This window comes from Hirundo rustica, chromosome 1, assembly GCF_015227805.2.
Source record: "Hirundo rustica isolate bHirRus1 chromosome 1, bHirRus1.pri.v3, whole genome shotgun sequence".
Lineage (NCBI taxonomy): Eukaryota > Metazoa > Chordata > Aves > Passeriformes > Hirundinidae > Hirundo > Hirundo rustica.
Window position 1 is genome coordinate 55,231,251 of NC_053450.1, and position 26,488 is coordinate 55,257,738.

The 26,488-nt window shown below is 35.3% G+C and overlaps 1 protein-coding gene across 2 annotated transcripts in view; it reads left to right on the forward strand.

Moving 5' to 3' along the window:
- The window catches only part of CDH7 (cadherin 7), an 82,454-nt gene that overhangs the window by 41,429 nt on the left and 14,537 nt on the right, over positions 1-26,488 (forward strand). For both annotated transcript variants that reach the window (XM_040076071.2, XM_040076082.1), the window contains 5 exons: positions 6,226-6,345; positions 8,653-8,820; positions 10,209-10,396; positions 20,764-21,017; positions 24,656-24,792. In XM_040076071.2, the coding sequence (XP_039932005.1) occupies positions 6,226-6,345; positions 8,653-8,820; positions 10,209-10,396; positions 20,764-21,017; positions 24,656-24,792 (867 nt within the window). The remainder of the gene's footprint in view (positions 1-6,225; positions 6,346-8,652; positions 8,821-10,208; positions 10,397-20,763; positions 21,018-24,655; positions 24,793-26,488) is intronic.

Sequence of the window (26,488 nt, forward strand, 5' to 3'; positions counted from 1 at the left end):
TCAAGCACTATTTGGATGGCTGGAGAGGCAATATTAGCTTTGGAAGAAAGACAGACACCACAACTTTTGCAGAGTAATGGGGAGGAGATGAAGTTGTGATATATTGCTGAGAACTTTTTACTTCTGAACTTTGAAAAAATCTAGACAACAGATAATCTAAGACTGTAAAACCTAAATAATCCATTTCAAAAATATGTTAAGCTAAAATACACCCTTTTATTTCTTAAGTTGCCCTTTTATTTTAGAATTTAAATATTTAGAATATTTAAGACGTAGCATGCAACAACAATTACTTTTTTTTTTTTTTTTTTTTTCAATTTTATCTTATGACCTGAAATTATCTCCATATTTCACTTTTTATTTATCACCTCTGTCTTTTCTTGCACTGGCATATTGATGTACAGACAAATACTACAGATATATGAGGTTTACCTACACACACAAATCCATGCCTCTACTCCTACCTATGCTCCATTTGTTCCAAAAATGTATTGGAAATCAATCTATGGGAAGTGCACTGTGTGCAGTGGAGGATACAGGGACTATTTTTCACAATTACCTGTTTTGCATTTTGTTGGATTTTTACATCATAAAAGAGTAAAAAAATCTCTCCCCCATGAACCATACAACACCAAATGCATTTTCAATTCAGGTGAAGTATTATGCAAAATTATCAACAGAGACTTGTGCACTCTCTGAGATTTGTGTCAACTAACGGTGGTTTCAAATTCATGAACTTCCTGCAAGTGCACATTTTAAACATCTTCATGGTTTGTATCACACACCTACCAAATACTGCATTGTTACAGAGTTAAGGATTACCATGAAATTCCTTTGTCACACTTTGTTGCACTTTGTCTTACATAGTTACAGCAATTCATACTTTATTCATATAACATAATTTTTAATTAATCACCTAGAGCATCCATGAAATATTAAAAAGAGAGAAAGTATCTCTTTCCTATTTTGTTTAAAATTATATCCATGACAAGGATTTTTAATTGGAAATTAAAGGAAATGAAAGAGATCACAGGATTATAAACCCAAATTAACTATAAAGCTAGGAAAACTATAACCTTTAACCTACAGCCTGGTTATGAAAGTATAATGGTTCTGTATTTTATTTGACAAATATTTTTGGACACTATCTAAGGCTAATTGAAGTCAATCTCTTCTTTTATTTGAAATGACTTCAGGTCAGGTTCAGATTATATTTGGGTCAGACCCAATTATATTGATTATCCTGAATAGAGTAAATATCTTGATGGCTTGTAAATCTATTCATGGCAAAACCCCCAAAGATACAGCTTATTTGATAATCATAAGGATTTGTTTTTGTTATATTTTTTTTAAAGTGTGTTTGGTACTCAAAAAACTGAGCAGCATTATATTTCAAACAAAAGGATACTGGTCTGTTTGAGTTCTAGCCAAGGGAAGCAGGGATAAGAATTCCAATGCCCAACATAGTTCTGGTTTGTTTAATCTTCTCTGCTCTCCTGCCATATCAACAGCTTTGCTTGTTATGCAGCACAACAAATATCTCTCCTGCCATGTTTGTTACCCCTGACTGAGATGGATAGAAATATCTGAATTACATAACAAAGAAAGCAAAAGCACTGTATCAGGACTAAATCTTTGATAGAACATGCAGTGGGCTTTGAGAGCCTGCATGAAGTGTCTCTCTCCAAGCACAAGCCACCTCTGCTTCTCTTTGTCTGACCTTGCTGCTTAGCTGGGACCATTCTTGAGTTTTTTCCCCAAGTGAAGGCAACATAATGAGGCTGTGGGAGGGCAGGGAGGAGTTGGAGGGGGCTCAGACTCTTTCCTTTCACACACCTGGAGAGGAAAGGCTGTGGAGGCATTGCTGCATCAGCTGTAGGTGAGACCCAGTGGTAGAAGCATAGAAATACCAGAAGGTACTGAGCAGAACCAGTCTAGGTTGTTGTATGTAAGGATTACGCAGGAATTCTGGATAACTTGATAGAAAAGGTGTATAATGTTTTTAGAAGCAGCTGGTACCATGTAGAGATGTGATGCTATCATGGAATTGTTTTGTGTAGTAGACATTGTATGCATCGTTAATTGATATAAATGAATACTTTTAATAACTGGATGCCTTCAAGCTCTATTTTCAATTTGATGATGTGGCTAAAATTCAACTGATAAGAGTTTGTACAGTTTCAAAATTAGGCATTTGTTAAATTAATCTGGTTTTAGAAACCAGTTTTCTTTTGAATGATCTCACTAATATTAAAACAGAAGTTGCAGAATAATTTCTCATAAAATACTATTTCAAAATTTGCATAAAATATACCTCAAGTTTATACGAGTAAGCTTTCTTAAAATCTCTGCAGATGTTTCTAAAATAATACACTTAGAGATTCAAAGTGGATCCCTTCGAAGCATCTTCAACTCAAATTTCAGCGACCAGTTTAACTTTCTCTTCCTATCATAGAAAAGGTCAATCTCTGCAGTGTGTCAGGAATATTGTTGAGCCTTGACTTGGCTAAATTTAAGTTCAAATAACCTTCTAAATTCAAGGTCCTCTATGCAAATATCCTCCTGTCCTTCTACCATAATATCAGTATAAATAGGTCAAGTCCTAAGATTACTGTAACTAAGTAATCTCTACCAATCTCTATTAAATATTATATTACAAATTATTAAAAAAAAATCTGGAAAACAAACCCAGAAACCTGTGACAATCACACAGAATTAAGTCTGTTCCTAGCTACTATTAAAAAAAAAAAAAAAAAGAATTGTGTGGAACCCTTTGATAAGCAGCACAGATTTTTTCTCAGTACTTGTTACAATTGCTGAAAAAGTTTATGAAGTTTCTACATGTAGAATTCTTTTTAAGTTACAATTGCTGAAAAAGTTTATGAAGTTTCTACATGTAGAATTCTTTTTAATGAACTATTATCCAAGCTTTTTTAAAAAGACATAACTGTAGAGAAAAATAATTTTAGAGGAATCCATATCTAAAAGGGAAGGCTATTTTTAAAATAAATAATGCATATTTATTTTTCAACCCGTACAAAATACACAAACTGTAAGTAACATTTTAAGTTATAGTTGCAAAGCTTCAGTTTATAGTAAACCACTCATGAAAGTTTAGGGTAGGGTCAGTGTCCTGTCTACACTTGCACTCCAGGGCTCTGAACAATGGTGACTAAAATTTATTGGATTTATTGGATTTATTAGATTTACTGGAACAGTCATTTTGTTGGATGGAGTAAAGGTGTGGTACCATTTGTTGACTGTCCCTGTTACCTCTAAGTCCTAATCTTGGATGCATGTATGAGAGCTGACTGTCTCTGCTAGAGGGTAAGGCAAAGCCTTCACAGATACAAGGAAGACAATTTCAGTGCAGGAACATAAACTATTCTAAGATGGTGTACTTGGAAGTATGATGTAACTACCCATTTTTCCTCACACTTTTAGATTTATTTACTATCTGTAAGTATCCTCAGAGCTTTATGTTTTGTTGTTTTTTTTTTTTAAAAGGGTAGTAAGCATTTTAATTTGACATTAATCCATTGCAGAAAGATTAGGACAGCAGTGCATGGCAATTATGCTCTGAAGGAATTCCTGCTCTTCAAGAGCAATCTGCTTCTTCTGCAAAAATCACTGGAAATCCTCAGATACAGATCTTTCTGTGCAATTTGTTTCCTTGGAACAGATTTGCTACACATAGTACTTTTCACATAGTTAGAATACCTTCTGTTATCTTGCATATTCTTAAAAATATGTTGTGCAGAAATCTCCCTCTCAGCATGGGGCTTCAGAAGCTCAATTTTTGTGTGCAATTAGTAAAGAAATAATGACACTAGCATGGGTTTCAGATCTTTCCCCCACTGATGTTTAGAAGAAGTTGATTAGCACAAAGGGACTGGAAAAGTGTCATTGTTTTTTAGTTACTGATTACATTTAAATAGAATTACTGCAGAAAGATTTGATGTTACATTTTCTACTTAAAAACCACCCTTTTCTGGAGGATTAATGTGTTTTAGGAGAGAGGCAATTAGATTCAGATAATGAATTTATTAATTTCATGGAATGTTTGTTTGCTACATCAATAGATTTTTACAGCAAACAAGCACTTCTAAACTTGCAGCATTTTGAAAATGTCTTTGCTGAGATTGCAGAGCTTGTAATTTCTTTGATCTTGTATTGGTCTGGAGCCCTTGAAAGCAGCAAGAGCAGGGGGCAAAGATGTAACCGTGTGTGAGGTTTATAAGCACTTTTGCCAATATTTGCAGACATTGTAAGCTTCATTGGCAGGGCTTAGTGACTTCATAAATGTGGTAAGCCTGGCTTTCTCAAAGAACACAGGATGTCAAACAGTCATTATGATACCCTTGTTCTCAAAAGCTGGATAGACTTTGGCAAGTTTAAAATAGGTCCCTGTATGAATTTATATTATAGAGTAATCTGTAAAATCAGTTTGACATACTGAGTCAAAGCTCTTAGTTACCAGTGAACAGAAAATGGATGTATTTTAAGTCCTATAACTGATAAATGACTTGATTGATTAACTACCAATTTTCTTTTTAAACTTTTCATCTACTTAATAGTTGCACGTGAAATTTCAGGTTGGGAAGAACCTTTTCCCTGTCCAAAAATAGGTCACAAGAGAGAAAAATTGCATTTAAGTAGGATTGCAATCATACTACTTTGTCATGGGTACTTCAGGAATAGAGATCAGGAATGTGGGCCAACTAGGCCATAACCTGAATAAATTTATCTTAAGAATGATCATTTCAGGTCAGAATTCTTTCAAGCAGGACCCATCCTTTGTTTCGTTTTATGGAGGGCTGCACTTAATCCTCTCTCCAAGCTTTCTGCCTAGTCCCAGGCTCCATTTATGATGTTCTACTTAACTGAGAATGGAAAAGATGAGGAAAATGGATGGGAGATATACTATATTAGATAAAAGGAATTTCAGAACTTTCTCCCATTTCCTGAAGATTCCAAGTAAGACTGACCAGAATACTATTTATATTTAGTTCACCCTGGACTCTTGCTATTGCAGTTTGTTCTTAAAAAAGTGATTTCAAGACTTCCAAGTCTCATTTTCACATGTCAAAACCATGTCCTTTCAGAAAATGAACACTGTGTTTAACAAATGCTTTTCTCTAATTGTGTGTCTAAATAAAGTCTGTGAAGCAATCTGATCTTCTCTTGAAGACCTTTACTGGGCATATGCCAAATTGCTACAAAATTAATTTGAAATCTCACCTCCAAATGGGTCCCTGGGCTGTTCAGTGGAAGGTCTGAATGTTCCAAACAATCTGCCAGTGGGAAAAAATAATCCTTTCTGTCTATCAAAGAGTGGTGACCATGGCCAAGGCCCTGACTCCCGGGTGTTATTTTATTCTGCTCTCAGCATACACCATGGAAGCCGTTGTATAGAACAAAACAAATGGGAACTGACATGGAGAACATAATGAATAGGGACTGGATGCAGAATGAGGTCCTCACAAAATATAACCTTCTTATCAGCCAGTTAGAAATTTTGCTTTGCTATTTCTGTCAACATAGAGACATTTCTTGCTCAAGGAATATTTACGCAATGGATTACCACAACTGATATTGCAGATATATTGAAGGAAATGAGTATTGCATACTGAAGGGAATTACTGCTTTTCAAAGGAATTTAGAGACAGCTTTCACCAGGTTTTCTCTGAGCTGAGAGAGAAACTCTGCAGCCATCTGTTTATGAAGCAGTAAATAATTTTATAGGCTAACAATAATTCTGTGCACATTTATCAAAATCTGTGAAACATATATATGCATGTATGTTTGAATTTCTAATGATGCATTACAATTTCAGCAAGCTGACTTCTCTTCAAAGGAAAACGATTACTACTGTATTACATACTAAACCAGACTTCAGGCTTCACAATCATTGTAGAAATTTTGCTGACATATACTCCTCCAAGCAAAGGCAGAAATAGAGAGGAGGAGCTAATGAGTGGGATGGTTTTTGCTGCTGTGAGTCAATGCCTGTGACTATTTGGGAAGATGGATTTCTGTGATAGCTGATACTACTAGTTTACAAACAGAACCTGATACACTAAACAGAGTCAGCATGGAAATGATGGACAGTTGTGAAAAAGCCACTTCACACTGTTTCAGATACGTACTGGCACAGCATATTGAGTAAGTGTAGTTCAGATTTCTCTATCTTTCATGTGAAATAGTCCCTCAACCATTTTACAGGTACCTCTGTGGTTCAAGTGACAGCCACTGATGCGGATGATCCTACTTATGGCAACAGTGCTCGAGTGGTTTACAGCATATTGCAAGGACAGCCTTACTTCTCTGTGGAGCCCAAAACAGGTAAATTCAAATAAACCCTTGGCAATAATGCTGAGAAAAAGAGGAAAATGTGCAATAAAAATTGCTAGAAACTTATTAATATGACCTCTTGGTTAATTGAATACATTCAGGTTTTGTTGATCTTTTAATCTCTTATTCTTTAGAATAGATTATGAAAGCCACACGTCTGAACTATGTAATAAACAGACTTTACTGGAATAGAATTTATTATCTTTTCAATCTACCAGCTACTTGGTCTGCTGCCTGTTGTCATCTGTCTTATCAGTGAAAATTTCAAAATACACTGAACATTTTTTCAGATTTCAGAAATACCTAAATGCCACATAGCTGGTTCCATAAGAATAGGTTTAAGGCACAATTACTTTCCACTCTACTCTTCAAACTGAAGTTTTGTTGTGGGAAATGAATCTCTTCTTTATTAATTTGAAGAAGAAAACACTGTGCTTCTTATGCTTATCAGACACAATATTTTGCTGCTGCTTTCAAAGCATTTTACTGGTGAAACCTTTTTTTTTTACAATTTTCTTGAAATTTTATGAATATTTTTAAGCCACAGCCAAATGCAACCTTTTATCTTCTGTTGGCTTAATAAATAGTGCCCAATCTGCTATATCATTTCATAAAGCAGGAAAGTAGGCTCTTGCTCTGCTCATTTCAGTTTAGTGCTTGATCCTTCACTTACATCTACAAGAAGAGTTATAATCTTCATTTTGGATATAACCAAGCTGAAACAAAGGAGAAAAAAATATTTTTACCATAAAAAATCCATGTTGTGAATCAGACCTGAGTCCCAATATTGTGACCAAAAGGGCACACTCTATTTAGCAATATCTATATTTGCACAAATGCGTACTATAATTATCTTCATATTGCAACAGATCCATGCCCAGCAAGGATATATAGCACTGTTCCTTTCCCTCCAATGAGTGTGATTTGCAGTGGTTTTCTCTCTGTTTCTCTTTCTGCCTCTCCATGTGTTCACATACCATGTATGTTGTGATAATGACTGCAGGCAGCCCTTGAACAGTATTATGGTAGTTTCTGCTAAATAAAAATCTTGAAGAATTCAGACTGAAATATTGCATACATTTTTATCACTTTGATGTGATAGTCAAATTTCCTATGTTCATGACAGTTTGCTTCCAAATGATTTGCCTGGTAATTTAAACTTTGCTTGGTAATTTAACTATGGTAGAAAAACAAGCACGTGAAGAAAAGCAAGGTAAAAACAATAACACTATTAAATTGTATATTAATTATATTTTTACATGTCTTTTAAAATGGGTGAAATACTGCCAGGCAGTCTGTTTGTGAAAAAAATGTTTCCACCCAGAGGCGATTAATGGCAAGTCCAACATTCATAACGGAAAAAAAGGAATAAAAAAAATCTAAGCAAACATTCGACAAATAGCAGATGAAGAGATATGTGTCCCAATGTGCCTCTTCTTTATTTAGTTTGTTTATGTTTCTTTTACTGCTGACACTAAGTGCTGGAGGAGCAAATGGCTGCCTCTCTGGAAATCAGGGTTAGCATCTGTACTATGTACTGAGCATGAAATATTCATAAAATCATCATATTTTGAGAAGGCATATTTATTTTTTGATGTATATCAGCATAGCTGAAAAGATGAAACATGGAATTTTCTTGTAGTTTTCATTTCATGTCAATTAATTGTAAATTAATTAATAATACAGATAATCAAATGGACATAACAAAATCTACTTCAGATATTTAAGTATTTCATTAATAAATAAAAAATCTTTTAATTATGCCAATGATTTTGAAGTGGATATCGGTAAACAAAATATGTGGCAAAATAAGGTAATTTCATATATCTTGAAAGTGTGGTACATTGTCATTATTGGTAAGAGTCAATGTCTTGAATGGGTATTCAAAAGTTAGTGAAATGAATCCTGACCTTAGAATTTTAAAAAGGAATGTAGAATATTCTGTTCTTCCTAGCTCTAAAAGAGTGGGAAATCAAATACAGAAGATTGCATCTTCCAGGGAAGGGAGTGTTACCCAAGACATTTGGAAGATTAGTTCAGGGAGAAGATACTTGAAAAACACAATCATGCACTGCGTTACCCAGTGAATCTAGTACTAAATAAAAATTGGTGTGTTTGGCGACTATTTAAAATAAGCTTATGGTATGTCAATGCAACTTCTAGTCAAAACCTGTTATATTAGTGTTGGAATTAATTTGTTCCACTCATGCTGCAATCACTGATCTGCTGTTACCTTTTACAGCTTTCACAGTAGCATATTTTCGCTTATGCCATCTTTGACACCTTGTCTTTCTGCAGGTGTTATCAAGACTGCCCTTCCGAATATGGACAGAGAAGCCAAGGACCAGTACCTCTTAGTTATCCAAGCAAAGGACATGGTTGGGCAGAACGGGGGATTGTCAGGGACTACATCCGTAACTGTCACCCTGACTGATGTTAATGACAACCCGCCCCGCTTTCCACGCAGTAAGTTACTTTGTAAATATGTGACTTGTAATATTAATTCCTAAACACTGCTATTTTCTGTACACACTGTGATATTTCTAAACAAAAATTGCTTATTTTCCTTGTTAAGTACTTTGTTAAACACTGGTTGCAAGACATTATTATTATTATTATTATTATTATTATTATTATTATTATTATGTAAGAATTGTTTTTCTTCATCTCATGCATACCAGATCAGTTGAAATGAAGTGGTGTGCAGTAGCAGGGACATTTATTAATGTATTTTTTTCCCTCTCTATGAATAAATAGACAAAAAATATATATCCTAATAGATATTTCGGTCTTGCCAGTTAGACTTCAGAATTCTATAATTTTTACCCTTAATCCTTTATATTCCTTTGGCACTGCCACGTGCTTACAGTGTTTCTTAAAGAGTTAATCGTGAACGAGTTCGGAAGTCACCTTCCCTTCATTTGATTTCTGTGACCAAGGTGGCTCTCATCCTAACCTAAAGAAAGGAGCACACTGTTGTATGCTCAAACCAAAAGAACTCAGTTTATTCATGGCTTTCTGTCTGGGGTGTTTTTTTCTTAATAAATAAATTAAAAAACAATTATGTGGCAACATAGAATTAAAGTAATGTGAAGGATATATTCATGTCTGCTCCAGCCTCACCTCCAATGATGGAAAAAATAGATCTGTACATAATAGATTTCCTGTTATTTCAAGCCACCAACTGCTTGAAATAATAATAGAATAACTGGAGTTGTTTCTGAAGGTGAAGGTGTTATTGGCTAGAGAACACACTCTGATACACTTTTGACAGCATATATATCATTTTGTGCTTGAATAAAAAAAGCTAGAATTCTCAAGATCACGAATTTACTGTTATAGAAATTAATATATATTAGTTTCTAGTGATAGGCAGATTGTGAACAGCCTAATCAAGACATACAGCTATAGAATCAAGATATATAGCTATAGTTTTATATATATATATTTATATAGCTATATATATAGATATATAGCTGTAAGTTTTTATACTGACATTATTTCACTTGCTTGCTTTTCTTTCCTCTTTTCTGGAAAACAAGGTATAACTGTCTGCATTATCAGGGACTCACATCATGATTTGCATTTAAGCTTTGAATTTTATTTTTTCATCTTTTCCTTATAGTTCTCTTGTCATAAGAAGAAGTTATGCCTGTTTTACTTAGAATCTATGGCAAAGAAAACCTAGCCAAAAGGGCAATTCTATTTCAAAAATGAAGAATATATTCTTGTAGCCTGAGCAAATGTTCAGGCACGTGATTTAAAGGAAGGTAGATTTAAGAAAGTTATATTTCTCTTTTTTTGGCTTTCAGTCACAGGAGACTCTGAATTCATTAATTTTTTAAATTTTGCAGGATCATATCAGTATAATGTCCCAGAGTCTTTGCCAGTGGCTTCTGTGGTAGCCAGAATAAAAGCTGCAGATGCAGATGTTGGACCTAATGCTGAAATGGAGTACAAGATTGTGGATGGTGATGGTTTGGGAGTATTCAAAATTTCTGTTGACAAAGACACCCAGGAGGGAATCATAACTATTCAGAAGGTGAGTCTGAACTTAACCACTGGTTCTGTTTGGAACTCTTCAAGATGGGACCAGGTAATGAGGGTATGAGCTTTTCTAAGAACCTTGTCTGCTATAAATGTTTCCAGTGGTCTATTTCATCTTGACTTTACTGTGTGATTTTGAGATTGTTAAGGATTTATGCTGAAAAATATTCTGCATTTTCTTTGACAAGACCTGTATTTTTGTGAGGAGGATGTTTTAAAGCACTGCATTTGAATGGGAATCTAAACTTTAGTCTCATTTGTCTTTGTATTAAATAGTAGAAAGTGTTAAAATGTATTTTGCAGCGAAAATGGAAGCTCCAAATGAAAAAATGGATCCTGAAATTAATTTTAAAAATAATTATCTAAATGTCTTTGGCTGAGGTGGTACTATTCAGACAGTATACATTATTAATTTAAAAATATGTAAAAGCAGTAGGTTTACTAGATCATGTATTATTAAAAATAGTATTTCAAAAAAAAATGAAAAAGTTAAATAAGTATTTTTTCTTCATAACTTTGTACATGTGCAGTTAGAATACATTATGAAATTGAAAAATCATGTTGATACAAAATTATTAAAACTAAGTTTTCTTACATTGCTGAAACACATTTTTGGACTAACCATTTAAAAAGCAAAAATGTGTTGAAATATTTTTCAAATAAGTTTAATTTTTTTTGAACAGTAAAAGAAATACAACACCTTTCAAGAATCTCTCATATAATTTCCCACTCTTAATGTGTGAATGCTTGGCAAGGTCCCTGTGGCCTTTGTTATGCAAAGGGTGATATTTCATGGCCTGGGGTTCCCACCCTGAGCTCAACCTGCAGCTCCCACTGCAGCTGCTTACCCAGCTTCCTACACTGAATGGATTCCTTGAAAATTTATCATCCTTAAAATGTGGGAATGACTTGGCATTTTGGAACACATGTAACTATGTTTCCAAACAAGGACCCATGTTGTACTTAATAATATTCCATAACAGATTTTTCTTCCCTATGTATTCCTTAATCTTTGTGAACTTTACCTATCAGCTGGAGGGCTTTTTCGTCTTGTGTAGGGTTTTTTTTTCTCTTTCCTGCTGTATCAATTTCTTCTTCAAGCAATATAAAGCTTCAGTTATAATTTTCCTTTGAAAGAAGACTGCAAGCTGTTGCAAAGCAATGGGCTAATTCTTTGATGCCCTTAACACCTTTTGAAAGCTGCTAATTATCCGTAGATGTCACAACAAATGAAGTGCCATCACCCCTGAACAATCATAATGTGTGTAATGTGAATCATCTTTTTTCAAGGAAAAAACCCTCATATTAGGCTTCTTGCAAAATGTACTTCTCCTTAGCAAGTTTGAAATACAAGTGATGAAAAGTTAGTAGTCTTTTTGTTCAACAGCCAAACTGAATGTGGCTCTGTCAGTTTGTTAATTTAAAGGTTTGGGGCAAGGATTTGGGAGAAATGTGTCTATCTTAGAGTGAGAACATTCATCAGTGCCACAATAAGCAACACTGAATCAGTCCGGGTCTTCAGTGATCTAATATGGGAACTGCTGAGTTAATTTCCATTTCTTAAGAATGGTTTTGTAGTCATGGCATTTGTTCCTGGAGTATCCTAATTTCAGTGCTATACAGTGGACCAAATAATTGACATTTCTTATTTCTATAATAATTTTAGCTAGGGAGCTGAACTGGACTATTCACTACTGAATATTTGTCCAGAGACATGCTCTATGAAATAGCTTTTGGACTACATTAAAAGAGTACAAATTTTTGATCTGATGGTCAGATTTATCAATAAATTTTATACCTACAAACTGCTATATTTTGACACGAGAATTCAGACTTCTTTCTCTGCAGCATTAGGCTTTTTCTCTGATTTTCCCACTATTCTTGACTTATTTTCCTCTGTGTGGTAGGTAGTTCTTGGCTAGTGCCAGGTGCCCACCAAGCCAGTCTATCACCCCCTCTTCAGCAGGACAGTGTGAGAAAATAAGATGGAGAAAATCTTGTGGTTCAAGATAAGAGCAGTTTAAAAAAGCAAAACTGAAGGTTGCATGCATGCCAAGCAAAGCAAAAACCCAGATCTTATTCCTTATGGAGATGCCTGGCCACTTCCTGGGAAACAGGGCTTCAGTTCAGATAGCAGTTGCTTCAGAAGGCGAAGGTTGTAAATAACGAATGCTCACTCCCCCACTCCATCCCCCTGCCTTTCTCTTAGGTTTTATATCTGGGCAGATGCCCTATGGTATGGAATATCTCTTTGGTCAGTTTGTCCATTGTTCTGGCTGTGTCTCCTCTCAAGATCTTGCCCATCTGTGTGGGAAACATTGGAGAGACGGCACTGATACTGTGCCAGCACTGCTTGGCAGTAGCCAAAAAACCGGCGTGTTGTCAATACCTTTCCAGCTACCCATGCAAAGCACAGCACTGGTCTGCTGTGGGGAAAATTGACTGCCCTTCACCCCAGCCCAGCATACTCTGACGTACCCAAAGGTGATTCCCCTTGCTGAGGGCCACCTCCCAAACCCCAGGATATCCTCAGCATTTTATGTTGACTCCAGGGAGCCTTGTCCTTTGCCCAGTGCTGAAAGACTCTCCCTGCCAACCCTGTAGAGAACGTTGTCTAGAGTAGAAGTGAGGAACTGAAGCACAGTGCCTATCAGGCAATTGCAGTCTCTTCTGGACAATAAATTGAATTAAAGACTATTAATAACTGCGTGTGCAGGTTAAGTGGGTTTCAATGACTGAGCCTTTCCTGTCAGACCACTATGGAGTTAGGTTATTCCTGTATGATAATATGTGCTTGTCAGTATGAAATCAGGGAAGAAATTAAGTTTTTAGCCTGGAATCTGCCTAAAAATTTTACTGTCCAGCACGTGATTTTCTGTACTCCTCTGAATGCAATTATCTTTCTCCTCTTCATGCCCTAAAATCAGCTGAGGTATTGAGAAACAGCTCAGCCTCAAAATGCATGCCTATCCCTTTCAACTTCTGATTATTGATATGCTCAGATGACATGTCTGTGTACACATCAGGCAGTAAAATGCCAAGGCAAAGACTTATGAAAAGGCATGCTTTGGTTCTAAATGCAAATGGGTGCTTTAGTTTTGCATACTTCTGCTGCAATTGTACATAAAGCTCTGCAGGCTGGGCATGAAAATCACTGACAGTAACTCTGAGCAGCTGAAGGCTCTTCATTCAGTTTTGTGCTGGGTGTTGGAGAAAGTTTGGCACCTGGTTAGCTGAGTTACACACACAAGCTGAGGATTTTGCATTCTGTTTTTAGAAGGCTAACCACTTCAAGACAATTTTGAACGTTGACTTCCTCACTCAAAACTAACACTTCTTTTAACACATAAGCAGCATTAAATTTTAAAAAAGGAGAGTTTTTGTAAGAAAGAAAAGAATACTGTAGGAAGAGAAGTGAGATTTAAGAATTCACTGTGTAAAGATTGATTTTTATGTTCTTTTTTATTTTTATTCAACAATATTAATTTTATGGAATATTAAAAAAAAAAAAAAAAAAAAGCCCAAGAATAACAAAAAATCCAGAAAAATCATCTGGTTTGAAACAGAGATATACCAATTACCATGATTTCATAAGCTAAAAATGTATCCAGCATGTATCTACAATGGTATATAAATGTGTGTAAATTGTTTGTAGTCTATTTTCAGCTGTTTCATTACCTGAAATAGGATATGAAAAATTCTAGAAGACAAATTTTGACTTTCTTTTTCTTTGTCTTTCCTCTTTCTTCAGAAGTTGTTATAAATAACAAGTGAATGAGACCCATAAGTAGTATTCTCAGCTTAAATTAAGGGTGGGTAAGTGGTAGGAAAGCTAATAAGGGTCTTTTCCTGTAACCTACTATATTCATACAATTTGTTGCCGAGCAGTTTCAAGTCCCTGTGGAAGTCTTGCCACTTCTTTATTTACTCACCTTCTCGTTTGTTAAATAATACTAACAAATAAATGAAAAGTTCTCTCTTCTCAAATGAAACAGAAGAAATCTTTCTTATTTTTATCCTGTTCAGAGTAGTTCATGCTACAATCCCACAAATAATGTGAGAGTTTGGCTAATCTCCATGCTGTAGCACAGTCTTGTGGTAAATCATTAAACAGAATAGAAGAAATTGGAATCATAAGATAGCATCATTAAGGTTGGAAGAGACCTCCAAATTCATCAAGTCTAATATCTTATCTAATTCTGCCATGTCAGTTAAAACTATAGAGCCTCATCCAGTAATTTCTTGAACACTTCCAGGGATGATGATCCCCTGGGCAGCCTGTTTCTATGCTTTAGTACACATTCAGTGAAAAAAATCTTCATTATGTCCAGCCCGAACTTTTACTTGGCACATCTTGCAGCTGTGTTGTCTTCTATTATCCCTCGTTACCTGGAAAAAGAGGCTGACCCCCACTTCACTACAATCTTTTTTAGGTAGTTCTAGAAAATAATGTTCCCTCTGAGCCTCCTTTTCTCCAGGCTAAACAACCCTAGTTCCTTCAGTTGCTCCTTAGAAAACTTATTGTCTAGACCCTTCACCATCTCCATTGCCCTTCTCTCTGCACTCCAATATCTCCTGAGTGGGGAGCCCGAACTGGACACAGGGCTCAAGGTGTGGTCTCACCTGTGCAAAATGCAGGGGGGAAGTCGCTGTCCTTGTCCTTCCAGTCACTCTGGTTTTGAGACAAGCCGTCGGCCTCCTGAGGCACGTGGGCACGCGCTGGCTCATGGTCAGCATCCCCTGCTTCTTTTCTGACGGGCAGATTTCCAGCCACTCTGCGCCCAACCTGTAGCACGGCCGGGGGTTGCTGTCACTCAGGCGCAGAACCCTGCACTTTTCTTGTTGAACCTCACACAACTGGCCTCAGCCCATTGGTCTAGCCTGTACAGATGGCTCTGTAGAGCCCTCTGGCCCTCCAGCAGATCAGCAATCCCACTCAAGTTAATGCTGCCTGCAAACTTATTCAGGTGTGCTCGATCCCCTTATCCAAATTATTTATAGGTATTAACCAGGACTGGACTGAGCACTGAGCCCTTCCGCCACCTTTACTGGTGACTGGCTGGCAGCAGGATGTAACTCCATTCACCACCAACTCTCTGAACCTGGCTAATTTTTAACTTGGTGAAGAGTTGAAGCCATGGGCTGCCAATGCCAAAGTAAAACTAAAGGAGATGTTTAAGTTACCTTTAAGCCAGATTTAGGAAAACATCCTTGTTATGTGATCTTTTCAGAAAAAAAAAGAAAAAAAAGAAAAAAAGAAAAAAGAAAAAAAAAAAAAAGAGTTGTAGAGTTTATGAAAAGGAGTCAGGCATTTATATTTCTTAGAAGTATCTCAATTTTTTTCTTCGTTCACACTGTGACTCAGTTCTCCATCTGTAGAGTAGGATCAATTTCTTCCTGTAGTTTCATTTGTAATTTACATACTGCTATCAGTGCTCTGTTAGTAAGGACTCACATCATTTGCATAACTCAATTTCACAGTGGTAAGGGTGTTTGGAGAAAAAGCGTAATTTTTCTGCATATATTGGAGTTTTAAAAAATGTGCCAGATTTTCCTCTGCAGTGGAAATCTTAGAATTGAAGAAACATTTATGGAAACGAATGATGATTCAGTCATTTAATACAGCAGATTCTGAAGTGTCCATGCGAACCTATGTACAATTTTGAAGTGAATTCATGTTGATTTTTGACAGAATCCTCATTGTAATACACATGAATGGAGTCTTGGCTTTGCTTTCTAAGCAAAGTACATACACGAACCCTTATTTTTTTGTGGTTTCCAAAGCACTATTCCTAGAAATTGTGTGCTAAAAAAAGCATCATATAAGTACAGATCTCATTTATCCACAAAGTTGCAAGCTAAAGTTAGACTTCAGTAATATTAATAGCTCAGCAGCAAAACATCTAAAGATAAAAATACAACACTGTGTATCCACCTACACTTTTATCAAATATTTGGTTCTTAAAGTAGTTATAGTAATTTAATAATAAAAAAAAAAAGGCTGCAAGTTTTTTGGTTTTTTTTTAATATATCATATGTGACTTTTTGAAATGTTAAGAGATGTGATTCAAGCCATTTGGAAGTTTGTGGAGAGATTTTAGTGGATTTAAGGAGCCGGGGGAACTGTAGAAAGTGACAAGCATTAAGATTTCCCATGACAGAGTTCTTGCTCACATTGCCTTCATTTTTACCCACAAGACACAGCCCTACCACCAAGACCACCAATTGGTATGAATGTTAAAGGGAAAAATAATATTGTTAAGTACTTTCTCATTGAAATTGACTGCTAGAAGATTATTTTAAAACCTGAGTTAATTCTAAAAGCAAAATTGGCAATTATAAAATGGGGGTGGAGGGAGGAGAGGGTTTATGCATAAGCTTTTGAGTAAAAAGCTATCTTTCCATTGTTGTTAACATTTCTTTTTAATTTTTTTTTGTTGAAAGTTTTCTTTCAATTCTGTATCAGAGTTTACAATGTAGGAATTTGTGCCTTCCCTGGTTCCTTTGAGAGATTGTGTGCATTTGTTTGATGTACTGCAGTTTTCAATATAAAACCTCAACTGGGCTTAAAAATGGGATTTTCACCTCTGAAAAGTACATTATTACAAAGTTACCATGCAATAAAAATGAATATTATAAAAATGGGGTTTTTGTGAGTTATAACTTCATATCCAGCCTCTCTAAAATAGAAGACTTGTTTTGCAATTTCCTTCAGAGAGGAGAAAATTTTTACTCCTTGAAAGGAAAAGAAGAAAAAAAGAGACAGACCACACAAAAGGAAAGATTAATGGATCCTGCACAGGATCTAATCAGATAATACTAATGCACAGATATTAATGAAGCTGTTAAGCTCTATTCACTGTACTGAAGGACTGAAGTATACATTGTCCTTTTAACCTTCACCATTGATGTAGTGATTTGCAGTCTGTTAAGCTGGTGTTCCATCACTGGAATCTTGTGCTTTTGTTATAGTAGGAAGGAATGAAGGCATGATCCAAAAGCCATTTAAATGATGCTCTCTGTATAACAGACACCAATGATAATTAGATAAGAAGAAACAAAAGAAGAAAATATTTTCCATTCACTTTCTCAGTCTTTCATTAGTGTGTATAGCATGCCATTTCTTCATTATCTTAGCTAAGAAATTGAAATACTTGTGCCAGGCCAAGAGCTCTTGCACGTTATTCATACCTTAGCTATTTTGTCTGTTTTCCCCAAATTATATTCTGCCTCAAACTCTGATTGATACCTCTGTGTTCCCCATAGGATCTGAGATTGTATGTGTTAGAGCAACAGGTTGAGGATGATGACTATAGGTTTTGTAGATACTGCCACACCTCACAGAAGACAGGTTCTGCTAGAAAGGACTGAAAATAACATTATTGCCACTGCAATAAAGTCACTTGATATTGTAAAATCCATTTGTCAATCCATAATTACCCTCTTCTAAACACCAACCATTCTCCACCGTATAGGCAGATAGATTAGATTTTTAAAATTTATTGATTTATTTTTCATTAACAAGGATCCATATATATTTTGAACACTGCCAGCAGCACTGGGTACCAGAAGATATCTGAGGGAATCCTAGGGAAGGACTCATGTTACTGAGAGCAGATGTTTACTTCTATCAGTTATTGAGACTCCCTTACTAGTGACTGGTAAAAAACAGGCATTCACCAGCTGATATTTTTCCCAGAAGAGTTTTGCTACAGTCACACTAAGGACCATATGGTGATTTTCTCAGATGTACATGGCTAAGTTAGAGAAGGTGGAACATGCACTTAGTAAGACTGTCTAGAATATGTATCTACACCACTGTTAGTTTTTCATCCTTTTCTATGAGGAAATACTTTTCTAATGAATGTTTATTTTTGGTGAATTCCCTACTACTCTACCACTCCTTCATGATAAACCTTCATATGAACAAACTCTTCTTTATGATTTCAATTAACAAAGTTCTAAAGGAGTCTTCTTTAATCAGTATAGAAACATTGGAATGTCTTAAAATTAATTTAAATAGTATTTCTTTTTTGTTGTGGCAGTCAATTAAAATAAAATTAAGATTTATATAATTTTTCCAATTACATATATAGTATACATTTTGTCTATTAAATCTTTTTTTTTTTTTTTTTTTAACTTTGAAGGACATTAGTCTATCAGAAGAAGCTATCTTTTCTGCAATCTCATGATATGTTTCTGTGTGTTTGGTTATCATTGCAATTTCAATCACCCAATTTCAACAGATGCCACTCATTAATGAGGATAAATTAGCTTTCCTTTCTCCTCTACATGCTTTAGTACATTCCGATTGAAAATATACTGTTTGTGAAAGGGTTCATGTTTTTGCTTATTGAGGGGAAGCTCTGTGGGTTTTTTTTGTTGTTGTTTGTTGTTTGTTTTTTTTTGTTGTTTTTGTTTTGTTTTTTTTGGTTTTTTTTTAGTTCAACAAATGTTAGCTTTTTGCCATTAATATTTTTCAGGTTATCATTTCTTTATTTGTTATGGGGGTTTTTTTGGGTTATAGTTTTTTTAATTAGTAGTTTGTTTTTATTAGATAATGTGATGTCTTAAGATGTTTGTGCTTGTTTGTGCTCTGTTTAACCTTGCTGCTCATCTGGTCATATCACTTGCATAATTGTTATTACCACAGAATGAAGTATATGAGGCATTTTTCATCATTCCAACATCACATTGCATTTGCATTATGGCTGTGAGGTTGATTCGTAACACATGTACTTTAAATATAAAAACCAAAGGGAAAATAAAAAAAAACCCTATTAAACATGCTTTACTAATGAATACTGACCAGTTGTGTCCAGTACAAGCATTAGTATCCAGACAAACTTTCTATTTCAGCATATCTGTTTTCCAAGAGCTGTGGATTCTGCAGCTTTGATTCAATGCAAGTAAGTGCTTGCATAATATGAGGATCATATGTATTCCCATTTGGAAAAGCCTTTTGCTGCCACACAGAGTTAGTAAAAGTTCAGTGCCTTTCTGAGTGTGCTGTGCTACTGTTCATTTTTCATATCTAAATCTAGACTGTTTGCAGCTGTATTATAGCATCAACATAATTGCTGACTTTAAGATGCTCATTTGGGATTTATCCGACTGTAACTAGACAGAGAACTTTAGGCCCTTGTAGGTCAACAGATGTGTGTTTCACCTCTGCTGCTCCTCTGAGCAAATACTGGAATGTTTCACAGATGCTGGAGGATTAATTTGCAAGCACATCTCAGATCCCTGTGATGTATTCAGCAGCAGAACTGCAGAAAAACATTTTTAATCTTGGAATTATAGTTGGAAGATATAGTTGAGTTACCAGACTGCAGCTTCAGAAGTGCTTGGGTATTTTGATGCTGTTTTTAATGATTAAACTTGGAATTACAAATGAAGAGTTAGCTGGATGTTTGGTGCAAGCTGACAAAGACTATAGATACAGGGTAAATGGTTCTAATATTAACTTGATGTTTCCTTTCAATAATGGCCTGTGAGCTAAAATGATTTTTTTCCTGAAAAATAATTCTCATCTTTCTGAAAAATTTGCATATCCCCAGAATAGCTCATCTGTTGTGGGGGCTAGTTTTTTATTCTAGTGAAGTATTTATTTGAAAATAAACTGTACTTTCATTGAAGAAAATTGGAGCAGAAGGAAGGTATAAAAAATAAATTGTATTTTGCTTAGTAAGCAAAACAAACTAAAACAATCTCCAGGTTGCATCTCAGTAAAAAAAAATTGTGATATAAGCAGTGTCATTTAAGTCATTGTCACATTTTCTACACAAATTTATAAGAGCTTGGAGAAAAAAATTGTTCATTCAACCAAAATACTATGCAAAAAACAAACAAACAAAAAAATTCGAAAGAAATTTAAAACAAAAAACCCCCCCCACACAAATTTTCTGAATGAGGTGTTTTCACCTCTAAGTACCCTGTAAAGATTATATTGAGTTCTTATTTCTGGGTAGTATGTCACATTGTATTTACTATTAGCTTAGATAAAATATTAGTAAGACAAAAATAAGTATTAATTTATAATGGTGAAATAATGAGTGAGAATTTGGTCCTCATCAAAGTTGCAGAAAGTTTTGTCATTATCTTATAAATTTGTTTCACTCACAAGGTAGAAGTATCATTATCGCTGAAGTAATTGAAGAATATTCACTAGCGAGACATTTTAAATAGTGTTTTGAGAAAGCTAAAAAATTAACCAAAAACTATGGTCTGTCAGTCAAATGTGCCGGTTGTATACAAATGGCAAAGATAATTTCATTTTATACTTACTGAAAGTTTTAAGCAAAACAGTTTTGTGTCAACATCTCTGAATAATAAAATTCCCAAAATATTTTGCTTGTATAGGAGCTGGATTTTGAAGCTAAGACAAGCTATACCTTGAGGATAGAAGCAGCCAATATGCATGTTGACCCTCGCTTCCTTAGTCTGGGGCCCTTCAGTGATATGACAACAGTGAAGATAATTGTAGAAGATGTTGATGAGCCACCTGTGTTTACTTCACGTCTGTACTCCATGGTGGTGTCTGAAGCGGCAAAGATCGGCACTATCATTGGAACTGTAGCAGCCCATGATCCAGATGCCTCAAACAGTCCTGTCAGGTAATTGTAAGAGTTCTTAAATATTCATTCAGCTTTTGCATTGAAGCTGTTCATCTTGTGGTGTGAGGGGCTTTGGTTGCACTGAAAGTAATTAATAAGCTTTGTTCCTTTGCAGAGGGACATTCACAAACAAAGAGACGATATAGTTTTAAAATCCCAAATGGAAAAGTCACTTAAAAATATTGCTCGTTTTCATTACTCTCTAAGCTTAGCAAGAGTCTGTTATTATCTATAGCAAGTTATGTTGTCTTAACTAGGAAGAAAAATTACATCTATAATATACATGTATTCTTTAATAATGATTCATAATCTGTGTACACTAGGAATCAGAATGTAATAGGACATAAAATTCCCACATGGAAACTGGAGCTGAGGTCCCACAGCAGGAAACATTTGTAAAAACTCTTTACATGAGAGAAGTGGACAGGATGAGATGAGTTCTAGTCAGGGTGGTTAAAGGCTTTTAGTTTTTGCAACTTTTGCTGCAGCCTAATATCTTCCATTTGAATGGGAGGAGGTATGATCACTGGAGATTCATAAACTGTCAAGGCCCTCTTCCTTTGTCTTCAGTGTCTGACACTGCAAATCTTCCACAATATAATATCCAAGATCATTAAGAAACCATAAGAGAACACAAATTCTCAGTCTTATGTTTTCCTGTATCTAAGGTCAGAGCTCAAGGGCAAAGACCTACCACCTTAGCTAAACCAGTAATGAGTTACTTGTTATTTCTCTTATGCAGAGTAGTAATATTAATTCTAAAAAGAGCATGCAAAGGATTTAGAGAGTAATGGTTATAACTTAGGAACTCTCTGAATTTAAACACCTGCATGGGGAAGAGCTCATACACAATTAAAAGTTATTGCTTAGTTTCATTTGTTTTTATTGCTTGCTTAGGGCATACATAGGAAAGATCTTTGTGGGTACTTGTTTGGATGTCACTTGTTTTGGTAATGTTAAGTCTTTCCTTTCATGCATTGAAAATGAACTTGGGAATCTAGTGTAATTTCTGAAGCAGAGATCTTATGTTGCAAAAGTAAGGCATATGTTTCACTCCTAGAGGTGATGAAAGTGTTCTATCTTTGTCGTTATGTATTTGCAACATATTCAAAATAGATGGTTCCTATCATGTATAAACAAGTCTTAGATGAATGTTTGGCATGGATTTACTTGTGAAATTTATCTTTGCTGTGGCAGTATTTTCTGGCAGTGATGTTAGCATCTGGTGTGTATCTGGTTACCAGAATCATTTAGAATAGGCTTAAACGGAGTTCCATTAATGCAGTCCATGCTCAGAATGCTTTTGACCCCTTTGTAAATATAAAGGTGAGTTTATTGGCCTTGGTCTGGCTAATTTTTACAATTCCATCATAAAAAGTAATTATATCACCTGCTAACATCTTGAAGATTCTTTCTGCTTCAAAGTTTCTTGGAATTTGAGGGAGAAGGAAAAAGAGAAGTAGTGAGAATTTATCTATATGCTTGTGAACCTGCTATGTACACGGTCAAAGGTACTGAAAAATCACAAAATTTAAAGCTGTTCTACATATGCTATGATACATCAGAGACAGATTCACCTAAAATTGGAATGTGCTAAGGAGGATTAATGCATAAAACTTTTCATGATCTGTTTAAGGGGTTTAAACTATTAATCTATAAATAAGTATTCCAACTTCCAAACATTGGATTATATTGATACTGATTAAAAACTAGATTTGTTACAATTCAGAAAATGTTGAAATTATAAGATCAGACACAGAACCTTGACAATACCAAGGACTAGGGAAAATAATAAATGTTTTGAAAATAAGAGGTTATCTCATAGGGACCAGAGAACTACTGATGTTTGAACTAGCTTAAATAAAGGATTTAAAACTCCTGCAGCTCAAAGATTTTCAACTACTATGGCTGTGAGGTATTAAAGGATTAAATGTATTTAAAATATTTTTTTTTAGAATTTGAGTATGGATACAATGTTTATAAATAAAGGAAATTGCTTGCTTCCAATGCATAAAATTATTTTTCTCCTTGTTTCATAAGGATCTGTCATCCAATTTATATAACTTGTTTGCTTTTCCTCCCTCCCTCCTTGTCTCCCTCCTTTACTGCTTTCTTCCTTTTTGTCTTTCTCACCTTTCCATTTCCTCCTTCTCCTTTTCTCCTTCTTCTCTTTCTCCTTCTCCTTTGACTCTTCAAATTGCATAGTGATAGTCTTAATAATTAGGAAATCCAAGTATTTCTAAGGGAAATCTGGCAGGAGATTGAATCTTGGCTATGAGGCCTGCCAAGATTGACTACATAGCAGAGGTGACAGGTATAGTCTCATGGGGAAACTCGCCAGCCACAAAGCACCTGTAGAGCACCATTGACCAAATAAACAACAGTGCTGGCAAGAAGTGGAAAATGGCCTAAAGTTAAGACAAAATGAAAGAAGAAAAGAAAAAGTGAAAGAGGGAAAGCAGTAATCCTCAAAAACTGCTATTAATGTTGTTACAACTTGTTATTCTCTCTCTCACTCTGAAATAATACAGCAAAACAATTCTAATTATGTAACAAGGCTCCTCACTTACATTATACAGTGAGGAGGGATAGATAAAAGCACAGTAATAACATAGTAAAGAAGATGGCGTATTAGAACACAGAACAAACAAATAGTTTCTTTTCTTTCCATGTTGTTCAAAGAATTTGGTTTATGTTATATCAATAATCTGATATATCATCAGTATGTCAGTAATTGCAATGATCATACTTGATCATTGCATACTTGTCTGCTGCAGACATTTTAATTCAGCCTGAGTGTAGGGAAGTGCTCTGAGTACATACTTGACCTAAATGAGAGTGCAAGAATCGGACTCAATAATAAATCTGCTGTCAAGAATATTCCCGCTGTAAATCTAAATCTGCCTAATCAACTGTCCCTTACTCTCAAAAGGGATATAAGAAAATCACCCACAAGTGTTTTGACCTTTTCTCTTACGCTATTTCCAGTTTGCTAATGAGCTCCTAAGGAGCCCCCCTGCCTAAAACAAATTGTGAGGTAAAGATACGTTAAGGCAAAGAGTTAAGGGCATGAGCCTGTGTTTGTCTAATGACAGTAAAACATTGTGAGCTGACAGTGATGACATGCAATCACTTGACCCTAGTCTGCATCATCTTTCATTTTCCCCCCTTCCCCTGCAGCTCTGGGTGACTCAGGGGCTCTTCTGCTGGTGATAGGAAGCTCTGTGCTCAGACTGCCAGCCCCCATGGGATTAGGGCCTGGCTGGTACAGCCTTGTCACAAATTCCAACTCACCTTCTCCTTCGCTGGCTCTCCCAAGGATGTTGTTTGATTAATTCCTGAGTTTGCTTTACAGCAGAGGGAAAGAAAGAAGAGACAGAGGAATACCTATGACCTCATTTAGGATGAGGTCCCACACACTGGGGGAGTGGAGCCCACCACTGCCACCCTAAGTCTGTGTGTAATTCTCTCACCTTTGCATGTAACTTTGCTTCTCTAATACCCCAGGGAAACTGGACTGAGCGATGCTCAAACTAAGGAAACAGTGGAAAAGCTTTCCCTCTAATAAGATATCAGTGAAATTTTTTTACAAGTTGTAATTGAACATAAATGAAAAGTTTCTTTCATCCTTTACCTAGGTATTCGATAGATCGAAACACAGACCTGGAAAGGTACTTCAATATTGATGCCAACAGTGGAGTCATTACAACTGCAAAGTCTTTGGACAGAGAAACTAATGCTGTTCATAATATCACAGTTTTAGCCATGGAAAGTCGTAAGTATCCATAGAAATATTTTTGTCGACAGTCTGTGTGTAAAGATTCAGGCTTGGTTTTGATGAGATTCAGTCAGAGAAATTCTGTCAGTTGCAAACTGATAAAAAACCCCCATATTACTAATTTATGCAAAAAAAGCCCTGCATGATAAAAATTTAAAAATATGTCAGTTTAGGTGTTTGCCCTTTCATTTGCCTCACACCTTGTGTATTTGTCTTCTGAAAGACAAGTACAAAGGAAGATGAAATATGCAAAGTCAGCAGTCTCACACTGTCCCCACAGGAGAGGTGATATGGATGGTAGGGGAGAGTGGTTACTCCATCTCAGTGAGGGCACTCAGAATTGATTACTGTTGGTCATTCTTACAAGGTATAAAGAAAAGGGGATGTGAACACTAATGCGGATTCATTTTCCTGACTCTGAGGTACCACTATAGAAGTTATTTTGTACTTGGAATCCTTTTTTTGGTGTAAGATGAAAAGTGTTAAAAATATAATGCTTCAAATGGATACAAGAATTCTTCTAATGCAGGTTCAAACCTAAACTTGTTCTGCTTTGAATACATTTTGTGAAGTGCTTTTAGATTTGAAGAATTTATATCTTCAAATTTCATCTTTATTACTACTCTGCTGGGCTGTGATAATAAAAAAGTTGTCATTTCTTTGGCTTGCTATTGTAAAAATCATCACTTCTTGATTTCAGTGAGCTTAATTTAACATTTAACCTGAAAGTTAAGATTTATAATTTAGTGTCTCTATGAATTTATCACAAGTCGAATTTTGGTCTAAAAACCCAAAATGGAAAACAAAAATTTTCCTGGTTGGTAGCAAAACAGATGAGATAGACAAGGGATATATACCTGACACAAATGAGAGTCTCGGGGCACAAGTAAAAACTTGTACTGCTTTAATTTATATTCATGCCTGCTTGGTTTTCAATAAACTGAGTTCAGCAGAAGAAAAATTTGGTGTCAAAATGGCTTACTTATCTGGTATTTCACATGTGGTATAAAAAGCAAACCATTTTACATTTTAAAATATTTATTAAAATGTGGTTGAAATACATGATAAAAAGATACATATTTGAAGTTTTGTAAAGCTTTTAATTTTGTCCTGCTGTGACACTACTATCAACATTTTTTGGTAGAAAAGGATAACAGCTCTTTTCCCTGCTGCAAAAGAGAAGCAAAATAAATATTGCACTCACTGATGTCCCTATGCTTAGTCCAAATACAATTACTCTTTAAGGTTAATTTATGACATTGGACACTGAATATACTCATAGTTTGGCCAGAGATGTGCATCAGTTTAGGATACGATTCGTATTTAAGGAGTTCAACGAGTAATGACAGTACTGAAATACTTAGTTATGTGTGCATTTTAAATACATTGGGATTTGCTTCAGAATGCAACCTTCTCTTCTTTTCTATTGCACAACTGATAAAATTTGGGTTTTGACTTCTTAATAGACTGATCCATTTAAATTCAACAAAAAAAAAAAAAAAAAAAAAAAAAAAAAAAAAAAAAAAAAAAAAAAGAGTTTAACTCATAATAATCATGCTATTTCCATTATGAATAGTGATGTTCTGGCTAGCTTGGTGATGATTTTACATCATCTTGTTCTTATCCTCCCATGTGATTTGATTCAATGCTGTGATTAGTGAGTTAGATTTCCAGTTTATCTTGAGTGTAAGAT